Below are 23590 nucleotides of genomic sequence, written 5' to 3'. Positions count from 1 at the left end.
CCCGAGGGCGCTGCCCCGCGCCGCCGCCGCACCGCGCGGGCCCTGCGCTCCGCTCCGCCCCGGCCGGGGCCGTGGGGGCGCTCGGAGTCCCGCCCGCACGGCGCGCACACACACACAGGGATACACACACACACGCCGGGACACACGGACACACACACACGGTGACACGGGGACACACACACACGGACACAGGCACACGGAAGCGCACCCCGCGCCGCAAATATGGCGCTGGTGCCCTGCCAGGTGCTGCGCGCCGCCATCCTCCTGTCCTATTGCTCCATCCTGTGCAATTACAAGGCCATTGACATGCCCGCGCATCAGACCTATGGAGGCAGCTGGAAATTTCTGACCTTCATAGACCTGGTAAGTGCCCCCGGCGGCGGCCGTGGCCCTGCCCCCTCCCTCGGGCTGCCCGTGGAGCGGCCGCGGCCCGGGCGCATCGCGGCCCCCGGCGCTCGACGGCTTCGCCATGCGGTGACCTTAAAGCGGGGCGGCGACATGTTGGGGCTGCAGGGCCGGCCGTGAGAGGAGCCAGGCGGACACCGCGGAGCCGGGTGGTTGGAACGGAGAGAGGCACGGACAAAGCCGAGCGGCTGCTGCGTGTCAGCAGCCGTGGGGAAGGTGCGCCTGACGGCCTGTTACCCACCCCAGTGCTGATGATGTGTTTCGGCTTTTCTAATGGCCGACAGTGAACACCAGAACCTGCTGGCCCAGCATCTGGCTCCCGTGTGCTGTCAAAATAAAATATATTGCTCCCTTTGGCCCTTCTGAGGAATTCATCCGTGACAGGTTGCAAGTGTGTCAGTGATGAAGAAAGTGCCAGGCAACTCCAACTTGCCAGATCCAGTTAGTTTTGGTTACAAATCCATAAACGAGTGTATGAAATAAAAGACGTGTCATTTCATCATATTTCTTCGTAAGGGTCCAGATCTGGAAGAGTCACCAGCACGCTGGCCTGCTGGAGAACACCAGGTGCTAGCCAGAGCTATTTTTAATATGAGCTTCCTAGGCTTGCTGCCTCTGCAACAAGTGTTCCCTTAGTGCAGGTGGGAGGAGAGGGGGCGGGGGGAAGAGAGGAGATGGGAGGAGAAACTTGGTTTCTGGTTCGGAAATATGATAGCCAACTTAAACCTAGTACCTAGATCAAAATATTTTTTTCTTTGTATCCATGGTGTAATTAGGTGAGAATTTTTGCGGTTCCAACTCAGTTACTGAGAAGTCCCAAAATGCAAGTATTTCAGTACCTCTCAGAACTTCACTGTAGATTCACAAGTACTGCTGCTCTTGCCTACAGACGTGAATTGGCTCAATAGGTCGAGTTTGTGGGCTTGGAGAGCAAACTCAAACCCTAGTAGCCAAGCAGGTCAAGTGTGGAAATTTCTGTATCAGGATTAAGTTAAGGGTCACTGAGGTCCATATATTATTTGCAGAGAAGAAGCATCAATTGTATTTTTCACTTAGCCAGGATAATTTTTTTTTGTAGGTGCAAAAATTTGCTGGAGCTCTGAGGATTGACAGCAGTAACTAGTGCTTTTACTGGAACTGTAAATTGGTGTCTTAAGGCTTGATGTTTCTCAGGAGGACAAACTAGAATCTACTTTTTTTTTCCTTTTGGGCTGCTGAACAGTACTGTCTCTAATATTGGTTAATAGAAGTTAGCATAAAATCCGAGTAAGTTAGGGGAGTAGCTGTTGACTTCAATGACAGTTGAACTTGGAGTGAACCAGCTAAAGCTAAAAGCTGATAATCTCTTTGAGTCTCCTTCACCTTTTTCTCTTTTCTCCTAGCCCTGACAGCTGCTTGGGGACTAAGTCAACCAGGGCTGTCACACAGTTTACAAATTTACAAATTTAACTGTAAATGATAGTCATCATTTCCCCAAAAATTATAGCCTTGTCTATGGCAAGTTCACTTGGACTTTTCCATCAAACCATGTACATTGTTCAGGCTACTTCTGTCAGGGCTCAAAAGATCAAGGTAAATATGTAGTGCTTTCTAAAATATCTAGAACAGTTATCAACTGCAGCTAGTAATTTCTGTCCTTTAGCTAATACTTGCCCTGTGTTTCTCACAGTCAAGCCCAGTAGTTGAGAAAAGGTTTAGCAATTTCTTAGTCTTCAATCCTTCGAAATAACACACAATTCAAGGGCTTGAATGCATTTCTCAGTGACTAGCCAGCATGCAGACCTCTCCACTTGCTGACAATATTTCCTTATGTCCAAATGGCCCTGCTACCATCTTATGTAAGCAAATGTATCTTTCTGTTCCCTGGGACAACTGGGAGACTTGACGAAACAAAAACAGTTAGATTCCTGAGGAGGATACCAGGAGGCATGGTTGGAGGATGTTAGGCACATCTCCAAAATCCTGTATCTTGCCTAAGTCTTGCAAATCTCTTCCATAAGTTTCAGTTTGCTCAGCCATGTGCACTGTTCCTGTGTCAGTCACATTCAAAGGCTGTCTAGACAAAATATCATCAATGCCAGAGTCTTGGCAGACGTGTGTTCTTGCTACAGATTGTACCTCCACAAACAGAGATTTCATCTTTGACATCACAGAAGCACGTAGAAGTTCTTTCTGCTTCCAAAAACTGCTACCAGTTTTTGAGAAAGTCAGTTTATGACTTGAATCTGAAAAGTAATTTGAAATTTTTTCCATCTGTCCATTTGTAAAGGGATGTTCTTTCCAGTCTCAGCATCCATAAATCTCTTGGAGTTTTAAGTAGCTGGCTTTGCGAGGTGCTGTGGGAAATGATTTACAGTTATTCGCAAGTAATACCCTTTTGAATTGAATTATGAAAATCTAGTAGTTTGGACTCTAAAACACAGGACAGTAAAACATTATAAGTGTATGCAATGTTTTGAACAGTAGACTTTGAGCACTCACACTGTTCACGGAAGTTGAGCATTATGAGGAAGTTGTTTAATACAAATGTAATGTGCTGGTCCATCCAAAGTATTTTGGATGTTCATATCTAAGTAATGTTTTGGATGCCAGTGCTCATTCTTAATCCTTGAATTAGGAAAGAAGACAAGTGCAACCGATGAGTTATTTTAACTGCTGTTATTCTGATGACTTACTAGGTTTTTTTGCACTTGCAAATGTGGTGGCAACATTCCCTACAACACCTGTGTCAGTGGAATATTTTTCTGGTTTATAAAGCAATGCACAGGCAGTATGTTTTGACATTACACTCAAGATGCTTCTGACTGTTGCAACTAATAGTAGTATCTCCACTTCAGACTTTCTTCTTGGTATAGAGAGGTGGTAGATACTTACCCTCCTTATTCAAAAGCTGGTAAAGATACCTGACTAGTACCTGTGTATTACAAAGCCCACACAGAAAAGAGAGCAGTGTCTTCTTTCTCATGTATAGAGTGTAAAACCAAGGTATGAAGAGGTAAAGAGTTGCTGCCAAAATCAGTCGGTGGGGCCCAGCAAATGGAATTATGGAACTGAATATTCAGGCTAGTTCAAAACTACCTGCTGCTTTCATTTAAACTCAAAACACAAACCAGGCCTCGAGGTTAGTTCCTGTGAAAACAGCAAAGAATTGGATTCACATGGGATATTTCAGGAGATGGGCCTAAAATTTCTTGTATAGCTGCCTTTGTTTAACTCAGATTCACCATTTTGTGCTTTAATAGTAGAATGCTGCAGGACAGCACTGTCCTGTGCCACATCCCATAAATTCATTGTTGAGCCTTATAGCTGAAAGTTAAGGTAGGCCAGAAATTATGCCAGCAAACGTGATTCTTTGCAACAAGTTTGTCAGCTATGTAAATCCCTCAGAAATTTTCCTTACTCAGTTCTGTAGGTACTTGAAGTAGCTGGGTTAAAGGTTATAGTTCTTGGTTGCAAGACAACTAGGTCATCCTGCATACACTGCAATCACACACTTGCCTTTATAAATACACATTTGTTGAGGAATCCATTGCACCAACTTGTTTAAAAGTTGCTATCGCATTTTATTCGTCAGTTTCTCTTGGATCTCTTGCTGTTGGTGGGAGAGGAGGCAAAAACAAATAGAATTTGTCTTCTGGAATAAAGTGGAGCCTGTGGGTGCCAAAAGAAGACCATATCTACTTTTTGTGTTTGGGTTGTGTGCAATAATTAGCAGGAAGGTAACTTCGAGTTAAAATAAGTATGTACCTCCTTAGTAAGGGATGTGCTGGTCTAAATGGCTTGTAGTTTTCATTGTGCAGTTTCTCTGGAAACATTATTCCTCAAAGAAAATAGAGTAAACCAAGATATTAGTGCACATGTATTAACAAATTTATGGGGTTTTGGTTTTGTATTTTATAATCCTAAGGTCTCTCTGATAGGCTGCACAGAGACAAAAAGCAAGGCCAGATTTTTGGAAGCAGTCTCAAGTGTTGTGTTTTATGATTAATGGTCATAAAATTAGTGGTCCCATTTTGAATATCAGAATATTAACGTGGGTATTCCTGTGACTTGATTCAGGGCAGCCAAACCTAGAGAGGAATAGATTTTGCTCATATATAAATCTGCCTGATGTTATACACTTGTTATTCTCTTGAAAGAAATAGCAGGATGTCTGTGTGAACTTTTATCATTGTCTGGCAGATTGCGTTCTACAAAAAACAGGTATGTGCTCTGTTCCCAGCACATATTCTTTGCAAGTAAATGCTGTATTTTTTTTGCAGAAAACACATTTAGATTTCGTTTGATTAAGTTCGAATAAGTGATCAGAGCTTAGTTCCTTGTCTTTGAAACTTTCAGAGGGCCATGTTATCAACAGGACTCAAGTTGTTAGACTTACAATTTATTTATTTATTTAGTGTATTAGTTATTAAATTATGTGGGATGCAGTTACTAGACAACATAAAAAGGTATCAACTTAACAAAGCACTGTGAAAAATTTTTGGTGATTTGTACCCAATTTGGATTTAGTCAAGCTGATAGGAAATAAAATGACCAGAAAATACTAGAGGCCAAAAGTTTCAGAATTAAGGAATAATAAACTGTACCATTGGTGTATTATCTGAAATGGAGCAAGTTTCACTGCTAGCTATATGGGTTACACTTGCCATAAGCAGAGGACAAAAGTGAAAACAGATCCCACACTCTATGGAATATAACAACAACTCTTTTACAGTATTTCCTTTAGTAAAATAAATTTCACCTTCTGCTTTCCTTTTTCATCATCTGTAAAGTTACCCTGATACTCAAGTGCTTTATGGCTTCTGAGTGAAAAGATTACAGAAGTGTAAAATATTACTATGCATTATTCCCAGCGGTAATTTATCATCATATCTAAATATCTTTGTGGTCTTACTATACCAGAGAACACAGTCAATGGAGAATTTATCAGTTTACATTGAAAGGGATTGCTTTTTTAGGAATAACAAGGTGAGGTTTCTTAATGATGCTTAATGTATTTGAGAGAAAAGGCAACAATATACATAGCAGAGCCTTTTAAGTGTTTCAGAGCTTTTTTTTTTTACTCCCAGGCTGTAAACATGTCTGGGGAACAGTAATGTATAGTGCTGTTGATGCAGTAATAAAAATATAATAGTATCACCCTTTTTTTATTCATAGACCCGTGTTTTCCATTTGCTTTTGGTAGCACTATTACAAATTGGGTGGAATTTTCAGCACTACATGGAAGTGTTCCGTTTTCACATTGCATTAGTCTGCCTTTATTTTACAATTGTACTTAAGTATGATGTACATTTAATTTGGGAATTCTCAGGGAAGTTATGGCTGTCTTGAACTATTTGTGTTGGCAGTGGGGTTGGCAGCATAAAGCAGGAGAATGGAAGAGAGAAAAAATTGGGATCACTTTCTATGATGATAGATTTAACTAATGTCAATAATATTATTTTAGAACTTGGAGTAGGTAAGTGGTACGTAACAGTGCTGTATTTTACACCAGTGTACAGCCTGTAGAGTTTTGCCAGAACTGTTTCAAATGATGACAACTTAAAGAAATTGGTTTAGTAGTCTTTCTGTTGCCCTTTGAAAAACATCCTATTTACTTAAGTTGTATTACAGTTGAATTATTTTCTTTCAAATTTTATTATAGTAGTAAGGGTAATTCAGATAATCTTATATGCCTTCATATGGCAAAATTGTTTTAAACAATTAGTTTAAACAAGGACAACACATCTAGTGTTCTATGTTAGTGTTCTTTGCTGAAGTTATTTGGGTTCTGAGCTGTCCTAATCCATTGTGAATATGAGTATATAAAAATCATTTAATCAATGTATTTTTGACCTTATATTTGTGTTATGTTAATGCAGCCATGTGAGTTCATACCAGAAATAAATTCTGGAAGATTGACCTCCTTGAGTTGTAGTAAAGATCTATATAACCTATCAAATAATATTATTTACCAGTATAGAAAATTGCAAATGTAATGTTTAAAATTAAATATATTTGTAATAAAAATCAAATTCTGCTTGATTCTTTGCAGTTACATGAACCTTAGGATATACAAAGACTTGTAGGGTAGATGTCCATGTGGGTAGTTACTTGTTTTGTCCTTAGGCTGAAAAAGAAGAAAAAGAAACTTGATTATCTGAGAAGTGCGAAACCCTCACATGATAAAAATATTTTATTATTGGTGTGGTGGAAATCTCTAATGTGCTAATATGCCACTGTACAACAAAATTGAAGTTGATCTAAAAGTAAAAAAAAAAAAAACAAAAAAACCACAACCTTTATGAAATTACAAAACCCTCACATTCCACAGATATAAGTTTGCAGATTTGAATAAAGTAAAACCACAATAGAATGTAATTAAAAAAACCAGGCCATTCTGCCATGTATTGAACACAATATATTAGATTCATTGTGAAGGATTATGCTGAGTGTGTATATATCTGAACAAACCAATAAAAACAATCTTAGATTCCTTCCATTAGATGAAGTATTTTCTGTGCTGCAACCTTCCATATCTAATAATAGGTTATGTGAGTGCCTGCATGTTCTAATGCAATATTTAGAAAACATTTTTCTAATTGTGCTACTTTAATATAGACTCTGATATTGGGAGAAGCTCAGCGTGGGTGGAGAATTCCTTGTCATTTGGAGTTCTAATTGCTAATGCAATTCCAGACAGTAAATGTAAAAAGATCATCACCAGTGACAGGTTTGTATGCTTTCTGCAGAATTCAGGAGTGAAATAAGTATTGGTGTATAAGAAAGTTCACATTGGATATTTCTGTACTTGAAATAAAAGTGATGTTACTGCTTGCAAAACACTCATGCAAAACATCAAACTCCTTTCAGTGTAGGTTTTTGGGGGATGGGGTTTAAGTATTTGAGTTTGAGGCCTAGTCTTCTCATCTTTATGTTCTGGTATATTTAGATATATGGAGATATATAGATATATATATATATAGATATATATATATATGGCATATAAGGTAGAAACAAAATTGACAATTGACTTACTTTGTAGACCAGCTCTTTGAATGGGTGAATATGAAAAGCTTTCATCCTTCCAATGAAAGCTTTTCCAAATTTTGTCTTATTTACCAGCATTTATTTGTATAATTACATCTTCCCCGTACTGTATTTTCCAAGGCTCTGAATTTGTTGCTAGTCTTCAAAGCCTTGCAGGCTTTGTTCCATTACTCTTACTATGTATAATGCAAGATTTTTTCAACTCAGCATAGTTAAATATGCTGCCACTGACAAAGCTGGGTTTAACTTCAGTGGATGGAAAAGTTAACCCAAGTCTGAAGCAAACAAAATCTGTTGGAAGCTAAAGTAAAACTTCCAGACTTTTCAGACAGGAAGAAACTAAAGTAAATTAAAATTTATAAGCATGTTTTGTTAAGACTTAAAAACAAGCCCCTTTCCCAATAAGAACTGTGATTAAGCTTTTTCTTTTTTTTTTAATATTGCAAAGTTGCTTTTATACTGAAAATTGTGGGGATTCTGTTGGTTGAAAACAGGCTAAACTTATGTGAAATGTTAGGGGAAGATACTGATTTTCTGAAATTACTAATTTTCATTTGTATGAAGGCTCCTTCTGGCAACTTAGCTAAATCCATGCAATTTTCCCTTGAGAATTTGAAAATAACATTTGAATGCCTCTAGTTGCATTCCCTGAACATCTTGTCTTGCCACTGCCCTTGCAACCATCCAGTTTACAGTAGGTTTTCCAAACATATACGCCAAAAGGCACAATTATGTAATAATTTCCACTTAGATCTGTGTGTAGCTGACATGGTTCAGGTATTTTTGCCACAGTTGTCTGTCAGGTTAGTTGTTTTAAAGTGCATGAGGACTCTGCAGTGTAGCTTAAAACAAAACTAGTACTGCTGCATTTTTCCTAGCTGAATATTAGGTGTCCTGGTAGAGTAGAATGTTCAGGAGAGCAGGATGTAAAATCCCTCACTGATTCCTTGCTTACTTGTAAAGCAACGCACGAGCAGTGGTGTGTTTTTGCTATTAATTAGTCTAAGTGAAACAATTTAAGAGGCTGAATCTTAACTCTACAAATGCTGCTAGACTCTTCAGACTGTTTGAGCTGCTTGTGCAGGGAGGGACCTAGCTGAGAATTTAAAGGGATTGATTGGCTCATTTTTCATTTCAGGCAGTGCTGTCTGTATTTGTGTATTTTTTTAAACCTAGTGGTTTGTGTACCTGAGGGTAAATTTACTTTTTTCTTCCCTATATTTGCATATATTTTGTCATGTGTCTTGAAGCCTTCTGGTCCTGGCAGCACATAAGTAACAAATCATTATTTATTATTACTGCTAATATTATTAGAATTCAGTAGGAGTGGGAGTTCCACATGCAAAGCACAGGTGGCATATGTTCCTAAATGTACTTGATCAGATGCAAGAGGAAGAAAAAGAAACTGCTGACTTTAAATGCTGCTCTATGAATTAGAAAATGCAAGAATACAAAAGGGATGTTCTCCCCTGTGAGGCGCTTAACAAGTTTGTGCCTGAAGTGGTGGAAGCATTTCATACTGCTGATGTTGGGGCAAATGGCTGATCCTGAGGCACTGCAGTGGGGCCCTTGACCATAGAGAAGACACAAGTCATTTATGGCCAGTGCTTGCGCAGGCTCAGCTGTGTAAAGAAAGGAAGTAGGGAAGTGAGAGATAAAAGGAATCATACATGACAGCACTTTGTACCTGGGGCGTGTAGGTGACAGAGTGCACCACGCTGACCAGTCTTGTGTTGTGACAAACAGGTATTTAGGTATTTGCTGGCTATGAGGACAAAGTGAGGGGAAGGCAAGGGGTGGAGATACAGGGTGGCTGGTATTTCTTGGCTAAACCAGCGTATGTTAGCTCCCTCAGACTTTCCTCCTTTCCTTTTCCTCTCTGTCATTTCTTCCTCCCACACACCCACACAGTCTCCCCACACAGCCCCCCTGGCTGGGGACACTGGTGCCAGAGCACCACTTCCCTGCGCATACGTGTTTGGCTTAGCACACTCTGCTCAGCGCAGGGTGCTTGCAAAGCTTGTCCCTAGTTAGAAGCCATATGCACTGACAGATGCAGAGGTCCCCATTTGCTGTTCACTTAAGCTTACAAACAAATTGAGACTCCATGCTGTGAAAACTTTCTTAACCTGGGTTTACTTGTTCTATCTATGTTCCAAGGACTGTAGACACAATTGTCTGCATTCCAGTGCAGTCCCAGGAAGTGAGTCCCAAGAACGCGTGAGTCACGATGGAAACCTCTGCTGTGTGGAACTGCACGGCACTGTACTTTTAAACTGAACATTCAGGAGGCTGAAAGGGATTTCGGGTTTTTGGGTGTGGATATACATCTTTGTGTACATTTGATATAATAGTTATTTACTTATGTTGCACATTATTTGAAAATACCAACCTGTTCGTAAGAACTGCTCTGTTCCATAGCCTCTCCATATGCTGTGAATATCTCAGAGTAAATTAGTCTGCTACTACTGAAGTCAGTTTAGGTGACCAATTAATGAACCATGGGTCGAAGATTACAGTGGGTCAAGATGCTGTTCAAGTTTTTCAGTGTCAGCTGTAGAGGACAGGAGAGAGTAGACAGCTTTTGGGTCAGCTGTCTCATGACCTACCATGGCTAGAAAGGGATATTCCTGTATTTATCAAGGATGTTTCTAATTCCAATACCTTCTTATAGAAGATTAGCATTCAAATCTCCTTGACTCATTGCCAGTATAATTTCAGAAGCTAGACACCTCTGGTTTTCCATAGATTGTATTCTATGTTATTAAGTCAAATGTCATTTCAGGCTAAGTTTTATTTTCCTTTTCTCGTGGTTCGGGGCAGAAGCTACTTACAATTATTACCAAATATTACCAAAATAATTCAAAGCTGTTTTGTTCCTTATTAATTACAAGGCTGAGTTCAAATGACAAGATGTTTTTTATGACATTTTAGAAATGCATTTTAGAAAAGGGTGGAGGGACCTCTTGTTACTTTGAGGATTTGGGCCAGTGGGATCTGAACTTCTTGATTTTAAAATTCAACCTGCAACATAAAAGCAAATATGAATGTTCCTGAGGGTGTGCAAGGGATGACTCTGTTCATCCACTGCTGGCTTTGTCAGTGAAAGTGCTGCCACTTTGCCGTGATCCATTTGTCCCCCTTATCACCCAGACAGGCTCTCAGTTGCAAGTTGCTGTCAGCTATCAGTGTATTTTCTACCTTTTTTTTTTCCTTATAGGAATCCCCCTGTTTGATATCTCTGTCCCTGTTCTAATATATTCTAACCCAGCAGAGTCTCCTTGATCTTTCAGCTCTGCTCCACAGTTCCAATTGCACAACCAGTCCTCTTCCAGAAGCCTGTGTTTTCCTGTCAAGTGCTGCTTTTCTTACCCACCTACTCCTTACACTCCTTCCCCACCATTCACACATACTGTCTTTCCCCCCAGTGCATTCACTTTCATGTATTCTTCTGCATCCTCACTCTGTCTTTCCCAAATACCAGACCTACTCAGTGTCATTCATTCTCTTGTGTTTTTAAAGCAGCTTGTATGGACCCAAACCAATAAAAAATAAGCCATCTTCCATTAGAAAAACTTGATCTTGGTGTGGTGTGGCCTTAAATAAACTAGTTTGGAAATTATGCTGTTACATAAGACTCTTAGCTTTGCTTTCTGTTTTTGAACAAGTTTTTAAGCATCCTGGTTACAGGAAAAAAAAAGCCTGTAAGTGTTAAGCATAATGGATCATGATCCTAATGTTTATTATGGTGTTAAAATCTTGTCATTTCTTGGTAGTCCGCCATTCAATTTTTTTATGATAAAATTTCCAATTCAGAAGCAGGTCCTTGATAGAAACTAATGTTTAACATGAAAAATCAAAATTATGTACAGAATCAGCAATCAGTATTTATTCAGACATTTTCCATCTTTTTTTTTAATGTACTTGTTTTAAATGAGATACTGAAATTATTTAAATTGTATTTTGTATTTCCTAATAGGAAAACCTGTCTTTTAACAATCGTTGTGAGGTTTGAAATCTACTACTTTCAGTGAGATGAACAAAAATATTTTTGAACATTGCTTAGCTTGTCAGCTATTACTGGTATTAATAGAAGAAGCTTCTTTTTTTTCACGTGAACATATATAAGTTCTTATGCCTTGTTTGTGGGTGTGAACTTTGGTTGTACGCAGACACACCTGGTGCAATTTACGAGTAAGGAAAGAGAGAAATATACATTTCACAGTGGTAACTTTCTCCTCAAACCCACATGAAAACATATTCATTTTTGTTAGGGGTTACTGGATACAGATGAGCCTGCTATGGCTCCACTCCCCCATGTCCAACCACAAGCAAGACTGAACACCTGCCCAGTGGACGCATACAAAGGCAGAAGTGTAAAATCATGTTGCCTCTAATCCAGGTCAATACAAATAAAATTCTGATTGGACTAGGTGGTTTAGAGTCAGTATCTTTTCAGATATGTCAGCCAGGATGTCAAGTGATGTTTGGAACAAGGAGTGCTCAACATATGACCCACCTAGAGTCTGTATCCTGCCTAGTTAGCCTTCCTGTGCTGAACACAGGGCTGGGCAGCAGTCAGAGTGCTATGTTATGATGGGAGCACTTTGGTCTTGATGCCACTTCTTTCAGAGAGTCCAGCCCTACCACGGGGTTTGACCTGTGTGGCACGTCACTGGAGCCATTGTTCACAACTACCTCGTGATAAAATGTCACAGGAGGTCTGTGCATCTCGCAAAGGTCTAGATCTACAGAGATATTTTGATATTACTTCTAACAGCTGTTGGGAAGGTAGCAAAGATCTTGATCTACAGGGGTATTTTGATGTTACTTTTGACAGATGATGGGAATATATTCTCTCTGTATTATTCACATGTGTTCTGCCTAGTTTGGACAGGAGTTGAGGTCAGACTCCCAGTTCTGGGTGATACAAAGCATCCACATATGCATGTGACTTAGAAATATGTGATTTTTCAGCAAATTGCAAGATAAGACAAAAAATATTGAAGGAGGTTTTTTCTGTATTTTTTTTAATGACTCGTCTGGTATGATTTTAAATTTAGAAATTACATATTTGTTCCAGATGGGAAGAAAAAAATAAATCTCACAATTTCTTATGAGGAAAAAGATTTGGAAAAAGTATTTCAAATTTATGGTTTCAGTGCATTTGAACTGATGAAGTGAAAACAAGACATTTGATTGTCTTCATTAAAATACTCGGACAAAACTGTGTTGCAAAGGAATCAGCCATTGCAGTGAGCAATTGTTATTCAGAAATATTTTGTCAGCACTATTAATTGAAAATGTGTTAAATTTTCCTTTAGCAAGGGACAGATCGATGTAACAAGAGGACCATAACCCTGAAAGGTGTGGCTTAATCATAAATACTACCTTATTTCATAGGAATTGTACCTGTGCTGTGTGAGATGGTCAATGCGAACCTAAATTTGAAATACGAAAGTGAGAGTCAGAGGTGGATGTGATAAATCCAAGCCCAGAAAATAACTGAACAAATGTTTAACCTTTCTTCTTTTTTTCTTTTAAGTATGTACAGCTTGATTACAGGGATTAATAAGTATTTTGAAGAAGGAACCAAAAGATAATAATATGGTACAAGAGAAGGTAATTTCTGGCCAGTCTTTCCCTCATAGACTTTGTACTTTGCTTGTCTTGTTTCTTGTGCTAAGTGAATGTGACCAAACAGTATTTGCCAGACAAAGAACTGTAGTGATGGAGGCAAACATGTTTTATAAGATACTTATTTGCATGGTGTGCCTGTATCTCAGGGTGTATTTTCAAACAAGGTCTCTTTGGCTAGGCTGTGGTGCAGACAGCCTTGAGCTCTCATTCTGAATCACTCCAGTGTCTTCATGCTGGTCTCAAGTGTATATATCTAGTGTGAGAGAAGACATATCCTTGATGCTCAGAATTCCATAGAGTAAACTGACCTTTTTAAAGGACTCGTTTTAAGCCAGGTAGATGGGATTCAGCATTCTGAATCAGATCTGGAATAGACCCATCTTTTATTAATATAATGTCTTCTGATTTACTGCAGGAAGACACTGAAATGATTAAGTGTACCAGCAGTCTGCATAAAATGCCTAGGTGACCTCTGAAGCACTATGATAAATATCAAAGAAAAAATTTTAAACCTGTATGATCAGCTTAAGGAAAATTAAGGCCATATCTCAGTTTGTTGGAAATGCTCTTAAAGTAGGAAGACAGGTAGTGCCTGCAGAGTGGCAGAAGATCTAGGTCACATCTTTTTCCATAAGACCTAAAGTGAATAAGTATGCTGCGTGGAAAGTATCTTTCCACTGGAGTTTGCTTTGCAGTTTTTCTCCTTGGTGGTCTTCCCAAAGGAAAGCATTGGTAAATAGTATAAACAGCTGATTGACCGTTCTAAATGACCAATCTTCTCTGTTTTCTTTAGGGATGCTTACATGTGTACCATCTCCTTTGTTCTCCTTATTCCAAGAAAGAAGCAGTACACACACAGAGATCTTCTGAAAAAAATTAACATCTTCTGATAGCAAGTGTCTTACTAAAATTCCTTTGTAGTGTCATTGCACCTTTTATTACAAGATCTCAAAGCACTTAAGAAATATTTGCCAACTAAGCCTCACATCTCTCTGCAGAAAAGTGTGATTTGAACCAAATGCAAGCCCAGCAGGTGAGACACTGAAATTGGCTGGACATATAGTCATTAAAATCCTTTAGGAATTACCTTAGTTGTGTAATCTGTATATTAAAACATTGTTAATCTCAGGTGGTTCAGGAGGTGATGTGGGGCAGAGGCTGCCCACAGATTACTCCTATTCAGTCTGAGGGGTTTTTTGCAGGGTGGGGCTGGAGGTGAGACTGGCTGTTCAGCTCTGCCCAGACTGTTAAGCATCACCTCCAGTCTGCCCTGTCTCACCTAGTGACTCATTTGCTGCTGCTGTTCACAAAGATATGGGAAATGTGTGGACCTTGCCCTCAGGCGTGAATGAACCCAGATGCTACCCCCTTGGTGGAGGAGGAGCAACTCCTAACTCCACTTTGGCTCCACCTTCTTCTGCTGTCCAAGATAAGAACCACAGCCTGGGATAGCTTTGGCCCTTCTGGGTCTTGCAAGAGGCACTGTCCTCAGCCTATGCCTACCCAGCCAGCCACTGGAGAACAAGAGGTGGGGGGAGGCAGGGTGCATGTTTACATGCTGGATGTAGGCAAATGCATTTGATGGTACAGGAAGGGTGATCTGAGTACAGGCTGCTGAGGGATAAAGGAAGAGACACAGCTATTTAAATGGTAGAACGTAGGCTGTTGCTGTGGGTGCAGAGTGGGTGATTGCTGCAGCAGCACTTCAAGAGGCATAGCTCCAGCAGGTCAAGTTGACCTTAAGAGAAAAAAGATGAGGCCGTAGACTGGAGATCTGCCTATGTGCATGCTGAGTTCAGGACATCCTCAGTCTGCAACAGCTGTTGGAATTATGGACATATTTCTGGACAGAAGGAGGTGTACCTGCACTGTGTAGCATATGTGGCATAAATGAAGAATCTCTGGGAAATGTTGAACCTGCTGGGTGTATACTGTGAAGTTAATCCCTGTGTGAACAGTAGGTGTTTATGCAGAAGAACCAGGCATTCAGCAGCCTGGACAAGTACCACAAATCCTCCCATGCTGCCTGAAGACAATTTCTAGCTGGAAAGAGGGAAAAATGAATGTAGGGTAGCTCTAACCTACACGGTGAACATGTAGGTTAGCATGGAGGCTTCCACCCACATGACCTACTTGTGGAACAGCTTCTTTTCTGAAATAAGCAGTGCGATATCATCCATGCCTGTTTGAGTAGGACGTGTATTTCTGTTGGCTGGAAGAAAGGAAGGTACAGTTGTCAAGCCCAGATGGAAGCTTTGAAATATGCATGATAGTGGCAGCTGTGTGTGGGAAGAATGAGTTGAAGTGTGTTGAGGAGGAGGAGGCTTGTTTACTGTGCTACTGTCTTCTTGTAGCTGCGGAGTTGAATGAGGAGAGAAATGTGGAATGTGTTTCATGTCTGTGGATTATTGCTTCACTGTGCTGGACAGTTTTTTTTCTCCCAATACTCATTATTTGTTTGAAAACTCATAAAGGATCAGTGATTTGCAGTGAAGGAAATTGCAAAGACATATCATTAGTATTTTGACAGTCCTGAATCCTCATGGATCAAGTATCTGCTTTCCTGATCTGGGCCCTTCTGCCTGCAGGATCCATCTTGAAAGCGGGGCTGAGGCAGCTGTGTGCATGCTTTGGAGAGGAATGCATTGTCTTCACAGCATTTCTGATCTTGAATTCTGTGTGTGCCCTTATTTATTAGTGTATTTTGTAGTCCGTGGTTATGTAAATACTTAAGCCTATGTACCACTGGCATTTGTGTGTGAGGGCTGTGTTTTGTTGCTGCTGTAGTCACCGGTTGGCAGTGATGCCCAGGGGTGGCTGCAGGTGAGACCTGGCTGAAGGCAGTGGTGTGCAGCTCACCCTCTTCCTCATGGTGAAACAGGGGCAGTCAGGGACAGGTTGCTGAGGCCTCCCAGCCAAGCCCTGCTTACAGGCAGCCTGCTGCTCAGTTCCTGGGTGCCTGCCTTCCTCTCCCTGCTTGGAAAGGCAGCCTGTGGTGCTGAGCTAGAGCAGCCCGTGAGGAGAGCCAGCTTTCATAGCTGTGGAGTGCACCACCTCTTTTCAGGACAAAAGGCAATGCCAATCCTAGCCGAAAGGTTTCGTGATTCGTAAGAGAGACTATATGTATATGTACTTATAAAAGAGAGGAGGATGTGCCATACACAACAGAAAGTATTCCATTTATGTAGTGAAGTGGATAATGTCAAGTTAATTCACAACCTCCTTTGGGTTTTATGTTTTCTTTAGATATATATTTATGGCTTTCAGCCATCTCATTAACTAACACTTTTCTGTGGGGGGAATAAGGGTTTATGGCTTATTCTTTTTCTCCCAAGAATGTTTCTAAGCATGTTTTATTATGTGTACATTTTTTGCATTCCCATCCCAGAGCTTGAAATCAGTATTTTCTGAATAATTCCCTAGTATCTCTTTGAGCTATGCGGCCTGAAAAGCTCCTTGACTTAATTAAAGTAAATGGTCTAAAAAGAAATTCTGAAGATCTAAAGTTTTCTGTAAGAAGAATATCAAAAAGGCATGAACCCTAATAACTTCTAGAATCAGAGAGTCAGTTTTGGTGTCAGGTGTTTTACTCTGTGCTAGTGCTTGGTTTGTCCTGTGCTATCCTAAGAGCCTTTGCTCTTACACTCAGATAAGGTGTATCTGCCTCCACAGTTAAACGTATGCCAGTTAAACGGAGTGGATGACTTCCAGATACACCTGATTTTGAGAGTGGCTGCCATTTTAATCTGTAATCATATGACAGTGACTTCCAAATTTTTATCAGTTGAAAGTCTACTGATAAATCTGATTTGAGCTTTAAGCTTACAGCTATCAGACTTCCATTATAAACATCCTTCCTTCCCTCTTCATTTTCTTGTGGGTCTGTGAACAAACTGTGCTTCAGACCTTTGTCATACATGAGGTGTGCCCAAGTATTTTATAAAGAGCCACAGACACAAAGGGAAGCAATATTGATATTTATCCTTGATATGACTTTACCACAGCTTTATTTTTCTCACCTCAACTGTGACATGGACAACAGTGTAAAGAGCCAAAGTTAGAGGTCATCAAATGTTTCATATGGCCAGTTCTCAGGAAATTGCGTAAGTCTCTAAAATCCAGTTTTCTTGAAGTCATAAAAGGCACTGAATTGATCAAAGTGTAGAACCATCAAAAAGTGAAATTTACAAGTGTTTGTGTTGGACAAACACAACATCTTCACAACACTTCAAACAGAAGATGTTGCTGCAAATGGAGTGTGAAAAAATTACCTGCTTAATTAGTAGTAAGCAATCATGGCAGCAAAAGAATTCTAGGTGTTTATATTCTATTAATCATAGTCCAGATTTGCTTCTAACAATTTTACTTTGAAAATTAGGCTTGTTTTTATTATTGTTCTACTCTTTTCCAAATGAGGATGTAACTTTGTTACTGCTTGAATTTCTATGCATTCTTCATCCAGTTTTAAGGCCTCTAGCTTGCGTCCTGTGTTGCCATTTACATCTTAGCAATATGAGTACACATCATTATCATCTGATATTGCTCATATCTTGTCTTCACTTTGTATGGAGACATAGAGGAGATTGAAGGTTCAAGCCATAGCCTTTATCCAGCCTTGGTCTAATTTTCTTTCTTCCATGAAGCAGATACCATTTAGAAATACCTGTTTAATCTGTTAAACAGGCAAACTGAAGCACTCATTTAAATTTTTGCACTCCTTATCAAAATACTTTGAGGTTTTTTTTTCCGTGATAGAATTATCATATGGGCATTGCTTTATCAGCAAGAGAAAGATGTAAATGGTGTTTATTTAGAAGTGTGCATGTCTATATTTAAGTATGAGCATTCAAAGATGTCTATAGGAGAGGGAGATAATCAAATCCTGAAGAATTTCTACCAGCTGTCTTCTGTCAAGGTCAAAAGGATGATTTAATGAGTCCTGATCAGTCAAGAGTTTTGACTGTCTTCTTAGAGAATGTCCTGAGCTTTAAGATGTCATCACAGGGAGTAAATTCTCTGAGCTTCAGTTTATCTATAAAATTGACAATAAAGTTAGCTGTTGTTACTTCCCTGGATGATGTCTTCAGGTAAAATATGATTTTCTACTGCTTTGTACCTTGAGCTATGAATTCTAGTAGATTTCCTTTTCAGTTTCTTTTAAAGTCCTCCCTGTAAATGTTAAATGGTTGTAGAGACTCTGCTGAAATACTAGCTGTAATTTTTCTTCACAGTTTCTTCAAATAAATCAGTAATACAATATTTTTTAACTACATTAGAGAATATTTGTTGCTTTAATATGTAGGTTATTTTATCAAATGTTCTGAACATCAAGGAAAAAATTAATAAAGAAGAACAAAACAGCAGCCTAATCCTACCTGACAGTATGGAGAGGAATCAGTTATGGTCCTTCAGTGCAGCTTATCTGAAAGTCCTTCATGTAGACATTTCCTATGCTTTCATGCCTCCTATGCTTAAGAAAATGAGGTTTTTTCAGGAACTTTGCTGCAGTTAAAGTTCAGTAACCACCAGCAGTAGTGGAGTACTGTCATGATTTAACCCTGGCCTGCAACAGAGCACCACGCAGCCCTCGCTCATCCCCCTGTGGTGGGATGGGGGCGAGAATCAGGAGTGTAGAAGTGAGAAAACCTGTGGGTTGAGGTAAAGGCAGTTCAATAGGAAAAGCAAAAGCCATGCATACAGGCAGAGCAAAACAAGGAGTTTGTTTGCCACTTCGCCTGGGCAGGCAGGTGTTCAGCCATCTTCAGGAAAGCAGGGCTCTGGCAGACATCATGGTTACTTGGGAAGACAAACACCATCACTCCGAACATCCCCCTCTTCCTTCTTCCCTCTGCTTTATATAATGAACATGATCCCATATGCTATGGACTGTCCCTTTGGTCTCTTGGGATCAGCTGTCCAAGCTGTGTCCCCTCCCAACTTCTTGTTCACCCCCAGCCTCCTCACTGTGGGGGCAGTGTGAGAGGCAGAAGAAGACTGGATTTGGTGCAAGCACTGCTCAGCAATAATCAAAACATCTATTTTCAACACTTTTCAGCACTAATCTAAAACATAGTCCCATATTACCTACTATGAAGGTAATTTACTTTACCCCATCCAAAATCAGCACAAATAGAAAGCTCAAAGAACGTTGCATACGTGTGAGATCCATCCAGAATGTACTACAGGGCCAAATAAAGGAGAAAGACTCCCCCAAACATGGTTGATTCTTGTTTGTGGAGTATATGTAGGCTATATAGAGCTGAACTTGTTGTAAGAGGAAAGGTAGCAACAGTCCTCCTACCACAGTCTCTTTGTTCTTGTTCTCTCTTCTGGCTGAATTTAACTCTTCAGACTGAAAGAAATGTAATTATCGTGCCCTAAACAGGCATTAAGAATCAGGGTTCTAGCTCTAGTTTTCAGGACGAATGGTAGGCTCCTTCTGAGAAGTGTGCATGCCCAAGGTATTAAGCTGGAAGACTCCAATATCCCAGGATAAACTGAAGATTTGGGTTCAGTTGTTATCAGCAGTGGAGGAAATAACTTTGGTTACATCTGTATCTTGCCTCTGACATTTTAATTGACAGAAGACTCAACAAAGTGAAAAGAAAATTTCATCCTAGTTTGTTATTGTCTTGTCTGTATTGCACACAGATATGAACAACTACCTATGGGAATTCAAATACTTAAAATACTCTCCCAGTTGATAAGCCCTTTCATAACATACCATTAGCTGTTGGAAAGACTACCTGCAAAACTTTAATAAGATTTTTCAAGAAATTACATTAGTGCTGCATTTCATATGCAACTTGCCTGGCTGATACTGAAGTGATAAGTTTTTTATCCATGTTGTGCATCTTGGTTAAAAGCTAAATTGGTATTAGTTTGTGCTGACACCAGCAAGGTGGATCCAGGAAAAAATTCCATGATGAGGACCTCACCAAAGAATGGATAGCATCCTTTTAATATGAACCAGAAGTTTGACGTGGTGTAAGAATTCTTTGTATGACTGAAAAACAGCGGACTGTAAAATTACATATAAAAGACAAAGCTGTTGATTTCGATGTCTTTTGGTTTCATGGAGATAGAAACAGATTTTGAACACTCACTAGAGACTTGAAAGGCAGTCCTGGTATGTGTGTATGTAAAAACTTCCTGACCTGTTTAGACAGAAAATGGTAATGAAAGAATCAGCTACTTGTCTTCACTCTTTCTGAGTGTCAGTAAGGTACATGCCTAAACATGCACAGATAACTCCTCTTTATTCTAATGGGTGAGTTGAGCCTGTCAAGTTGCAGATGTTGTAATCACAGAATGATTTCTGGATTTACATGGGTGACAAGTTGGATAGGGTCTGAATTTTTTTCGTTGTTTATATGTGCACATATAAAGCAGCAGCTAGGTCCTACTGAGTACCTATTAGTTAGTGATAGTCTAGTATACCATTTTACACTCAAATCTTCAGTTGATCTATGTCCCCTGACTCCCTTTTTTTCCCTCTTAGTAACATGTCTAAAGTCTTACCAGCAGGGAGACACTCATACAAGACTAAGTACTATTGAAGTAGTGTCTGTTCACCAGAATCCCCATGTGAAGCTTAAACCTATAGTGACCATAGGAAAAGTCCTTCATTAAACTGTGAAAATAGTTCAGAAGTGTTTAAAATTTTGTGATCAGCTGGAGTCACTCAAGAGATATGTGAATTTTGCAAACAATGAAGAGATTTCACAATCCTTGATGCAACGAAACATTTTCCTTACATGAAGCCCCATGATGTAACCGTAGGATCAGTCAATTTGGAAGGTAAGCCATGAGGTCATCTAGTCCAATCCTTTAGTCAGATCATGCTCAACACTGACCCAGGTTTCCTAGGACCTTGTCCACCTGAGTTCTGACTAGTAAGTTGGAAACCTCCACTCTTCTACAATTATACATCCATCTCTTTTTATTGCGTTGTACAGAACTGCTCAATCACATTGTCTGCTAAGGATCTCACTGGTGATAATCCTGTTTATGGTGATAATCCTGGATGTGTGATAATGTAACACACTCCTAATCCATCATGTGTCCCAGTACAGCATATTTTCGGGTACTTTTATAAGCATGTACTACACATCCAGATTTTTCAATAGTTCTTGTTAAATCTAGGTGAAGAGTGCTATTGAAAGTTTTAACAGGAACCACACCACAGAACTACTAAAGGTAATGGTTAAGCACCAGAGTTAGAGTTTCTTTCAGTATTAATTGCTTTTTTGACAACACTGCTCTTCTCTGCAGATGGAGAGAAAGTATTTCTTCTTGTTATTCATTAGGTTAGTTCAGTAACTATTTCATTCACAGAGAAATAAGAGAAATCAATTCAGTGAGAAACCAGCTGGGAGTTAGAAAGTAGGAAAACTGGTTTTCCTCCTACTCACCTGCGAATAACAATGAGGTGTGGGAGGATAATATCTACTACCTCCAAAATCTTGTAGAGCATAGTGAAAAGAAACACTAAATCTGGTTTTACTTACTACAGAAAAATCTATCATTTCTTCAGTATGTCATTTAAATACATAATGTGTTGTTCTAAGCTTTTCTTTGCATTTGCAACACATCTAAAGTAAGATCATTTATTTGTTAAAATGGTTCAGAATTCTGCTTGGAGATATTTTAGCATATTCCAGCTTATCACCAGTCTTATGTAACACAAAACAAATGCACCATTTTAGTCACTGTTTTCTAATATAATAAAAAACAAAGGAGTATAGCAAAACCAATATTTAATTTCTTTACGGGGAGTGTTTGCCATTTTGTTACTTGGTTTTGGCTCTTACAAATCTGGTTACCTTCCTGAACACTGGGGTCCTTTTTTCTGCCTGTGGTTGACTAGGAGGTTGTGTTCAGTGTGACGTTTTCGTAATGCTCACATGGCATTGATGCCTTAGGCCTCATTTCTCTGCAGGTTTCTTCATCAGAGGCTTCATCCAAAAATGGCAAGTCGTGCAGAATGTAGCAGTCTGTTTACCAAGTATATCTTCCCACAAAGAAATTGCTTTTGTTTTTGTTTTGTCCAGCTACAGTAGTGTTTCCTGTATTTTTTTCAAGCTGAATTTAAAGCAGTGGTTTGGGTTACAAAGCAGTGGATTGCTGAGGATTTGTCTGCTTTGCTCTTGGTTGCTCCTCCTGTGCTATTATGCAACAGCGACGTTAACGGATGTACTATTTTGCCTTCTTATGAAATAGCCACCGATAGGGAACATCTCTGCTGTAAATCTTAGTCGTCTTTTTGATCTAAATAAATACGATGACCTATGAAAAAATCATATATGAAAAACCTCTTTTATTAGTTCTTTAAAAAGATTACCATTAATAAGAGGAAAGAAACTAAAATCAGGGAAGCAGACTTCATTGCTTTTGAGGACTGAGACAGATTTTATTAAAGACAGTTAGCAATTTATTGGTCTCTACTTCATGATTTTCTGTTGGTTTTAAAAAAATCTATAGCTTGATAGAAATATTACAATATACAGTCAGTTTATACTGCTGAGTAATGCACTGATAGCATTTAGGCTGGTTTATGGCAGTTCCATGTAAAGCACCCTTTCTATATGACACTTAGAATCATTTAAGTAAGAGATGGATAAGTAAACAGATCATCTCTTTGATCAATTTCAAGTTTCTTCAAAAGATGATAAAGGTCTGATAATACCCAAGAGAAAACTCTATCTGAAGCTGGTTGTCTCTGTATTTAGCAGCAAAATAATTGCTAATTGACTGAGTGCTATTAAGGGAAAGCAAACCTAGAACTGTTGTATATGAAATCCTTTCAGATTCCTTCTCTGATTTCTTGAATTGTTTAGAGAGGCAAGAGTCCCTCTAATACTTTCTCCATCTTCAGTCTGAAAATCTGGGAAGTGGTAATGACAAAAAACAAAATAAAGTCTGTAGAGAGGCAGTTATAATGCCGTAGCAATACTGTGATATACAGATAGATTAATTTTTTTAGGCTAAATACACTTAAAATATGGACATCATGTTATCCTTTTACCATACAAGGTCAATAAACATTTGGTTAGAATATGACCATTTCTGCTGTAGATTATTTTTCACTTACTTTTCAAATTGACTATGGATTAATGTGCTAATTGTCATTGATACAGGTGTTGTAATTATAGACATGGAATTTCTGAAGTAGTTTTATATTACTTATAATACTACTGTATTGCAATACTATGCCTTATTTTGCTTTTAGATAAAGTACATGTTTTGACTATGTTCATAGCTAGATAAACCCTGCTTCTTTAAAAGAAAACCCTTTTTAGGGGAGCACAATGTGCTTTTACTTTACTGCATGTATGTAAGTTGATGATTGGATGTCAAGCATTTTATAAAACAAAGCAGTATTTAATTTGTATTTTCCTCTAAAAGATAATACAATCTCATATAGAGGCAAGCTGTGGTATTTTAACATGGCGTCAATGTGTATTTTCTGGGTTATCGTTTTGTTTCAGTGTTTTCCACTCAAAAGAAGATGTCT

The 23590-nt window shown here is 39.2% G+C and overlaps 1 protein-coding gene across 2 annotated transcripts in view; it reads left to right on the top strand.

Moving 5' to 3' along the window:
• Positions 1–32: 32 nt before the first annotated feature.
• AIG1 (androgen induced 1) overlaps positions 33–23590 on the top strand; it is a 129975-nt gene continuing 106417 nt past the window's right edge. The window contains exons 1-2 of one of the 2 annotated variants that reach the window (XM_042017033.1): positions 33–363; positions 514–913. In XM_042017033.1, the coding sequence (XP_041872967.1) occupies positions 223–363; positions 514–525 (153 nt within the window). In that variant the 5' untranslated portion in view covers positions 33–222 and the 3' untranslated portion in view covers positions 526–913. Of the gene's footprint in view, positions 364–513; positions 914–23590 lie in introns of those variants that run through there. The other variant, XM_042017031.1, reaches the window with a different exon arrangement.

Source organism: Corvus kubaryi, unplaced genomic scaffold (assembly GCF_017639235.1).
Source record: "Corvus kubaryi isolate FWS band 111438036 unplaced genomic scaffold, C.kubaryi_AGA036_p1.0 split3-73, whole genome shotgun sequence".
Lineage (NCBI taxonomy): Eukaryota > Metazoa > Chordata > Aves > Passeriformes > Corvidae > Corvus > Corvus kubaryi.
The sequence above is the reverse complement of the archived record's forward strand: the minus strand, read 5'-3'. Positions and strand labels throughout refer to the sequence as shown.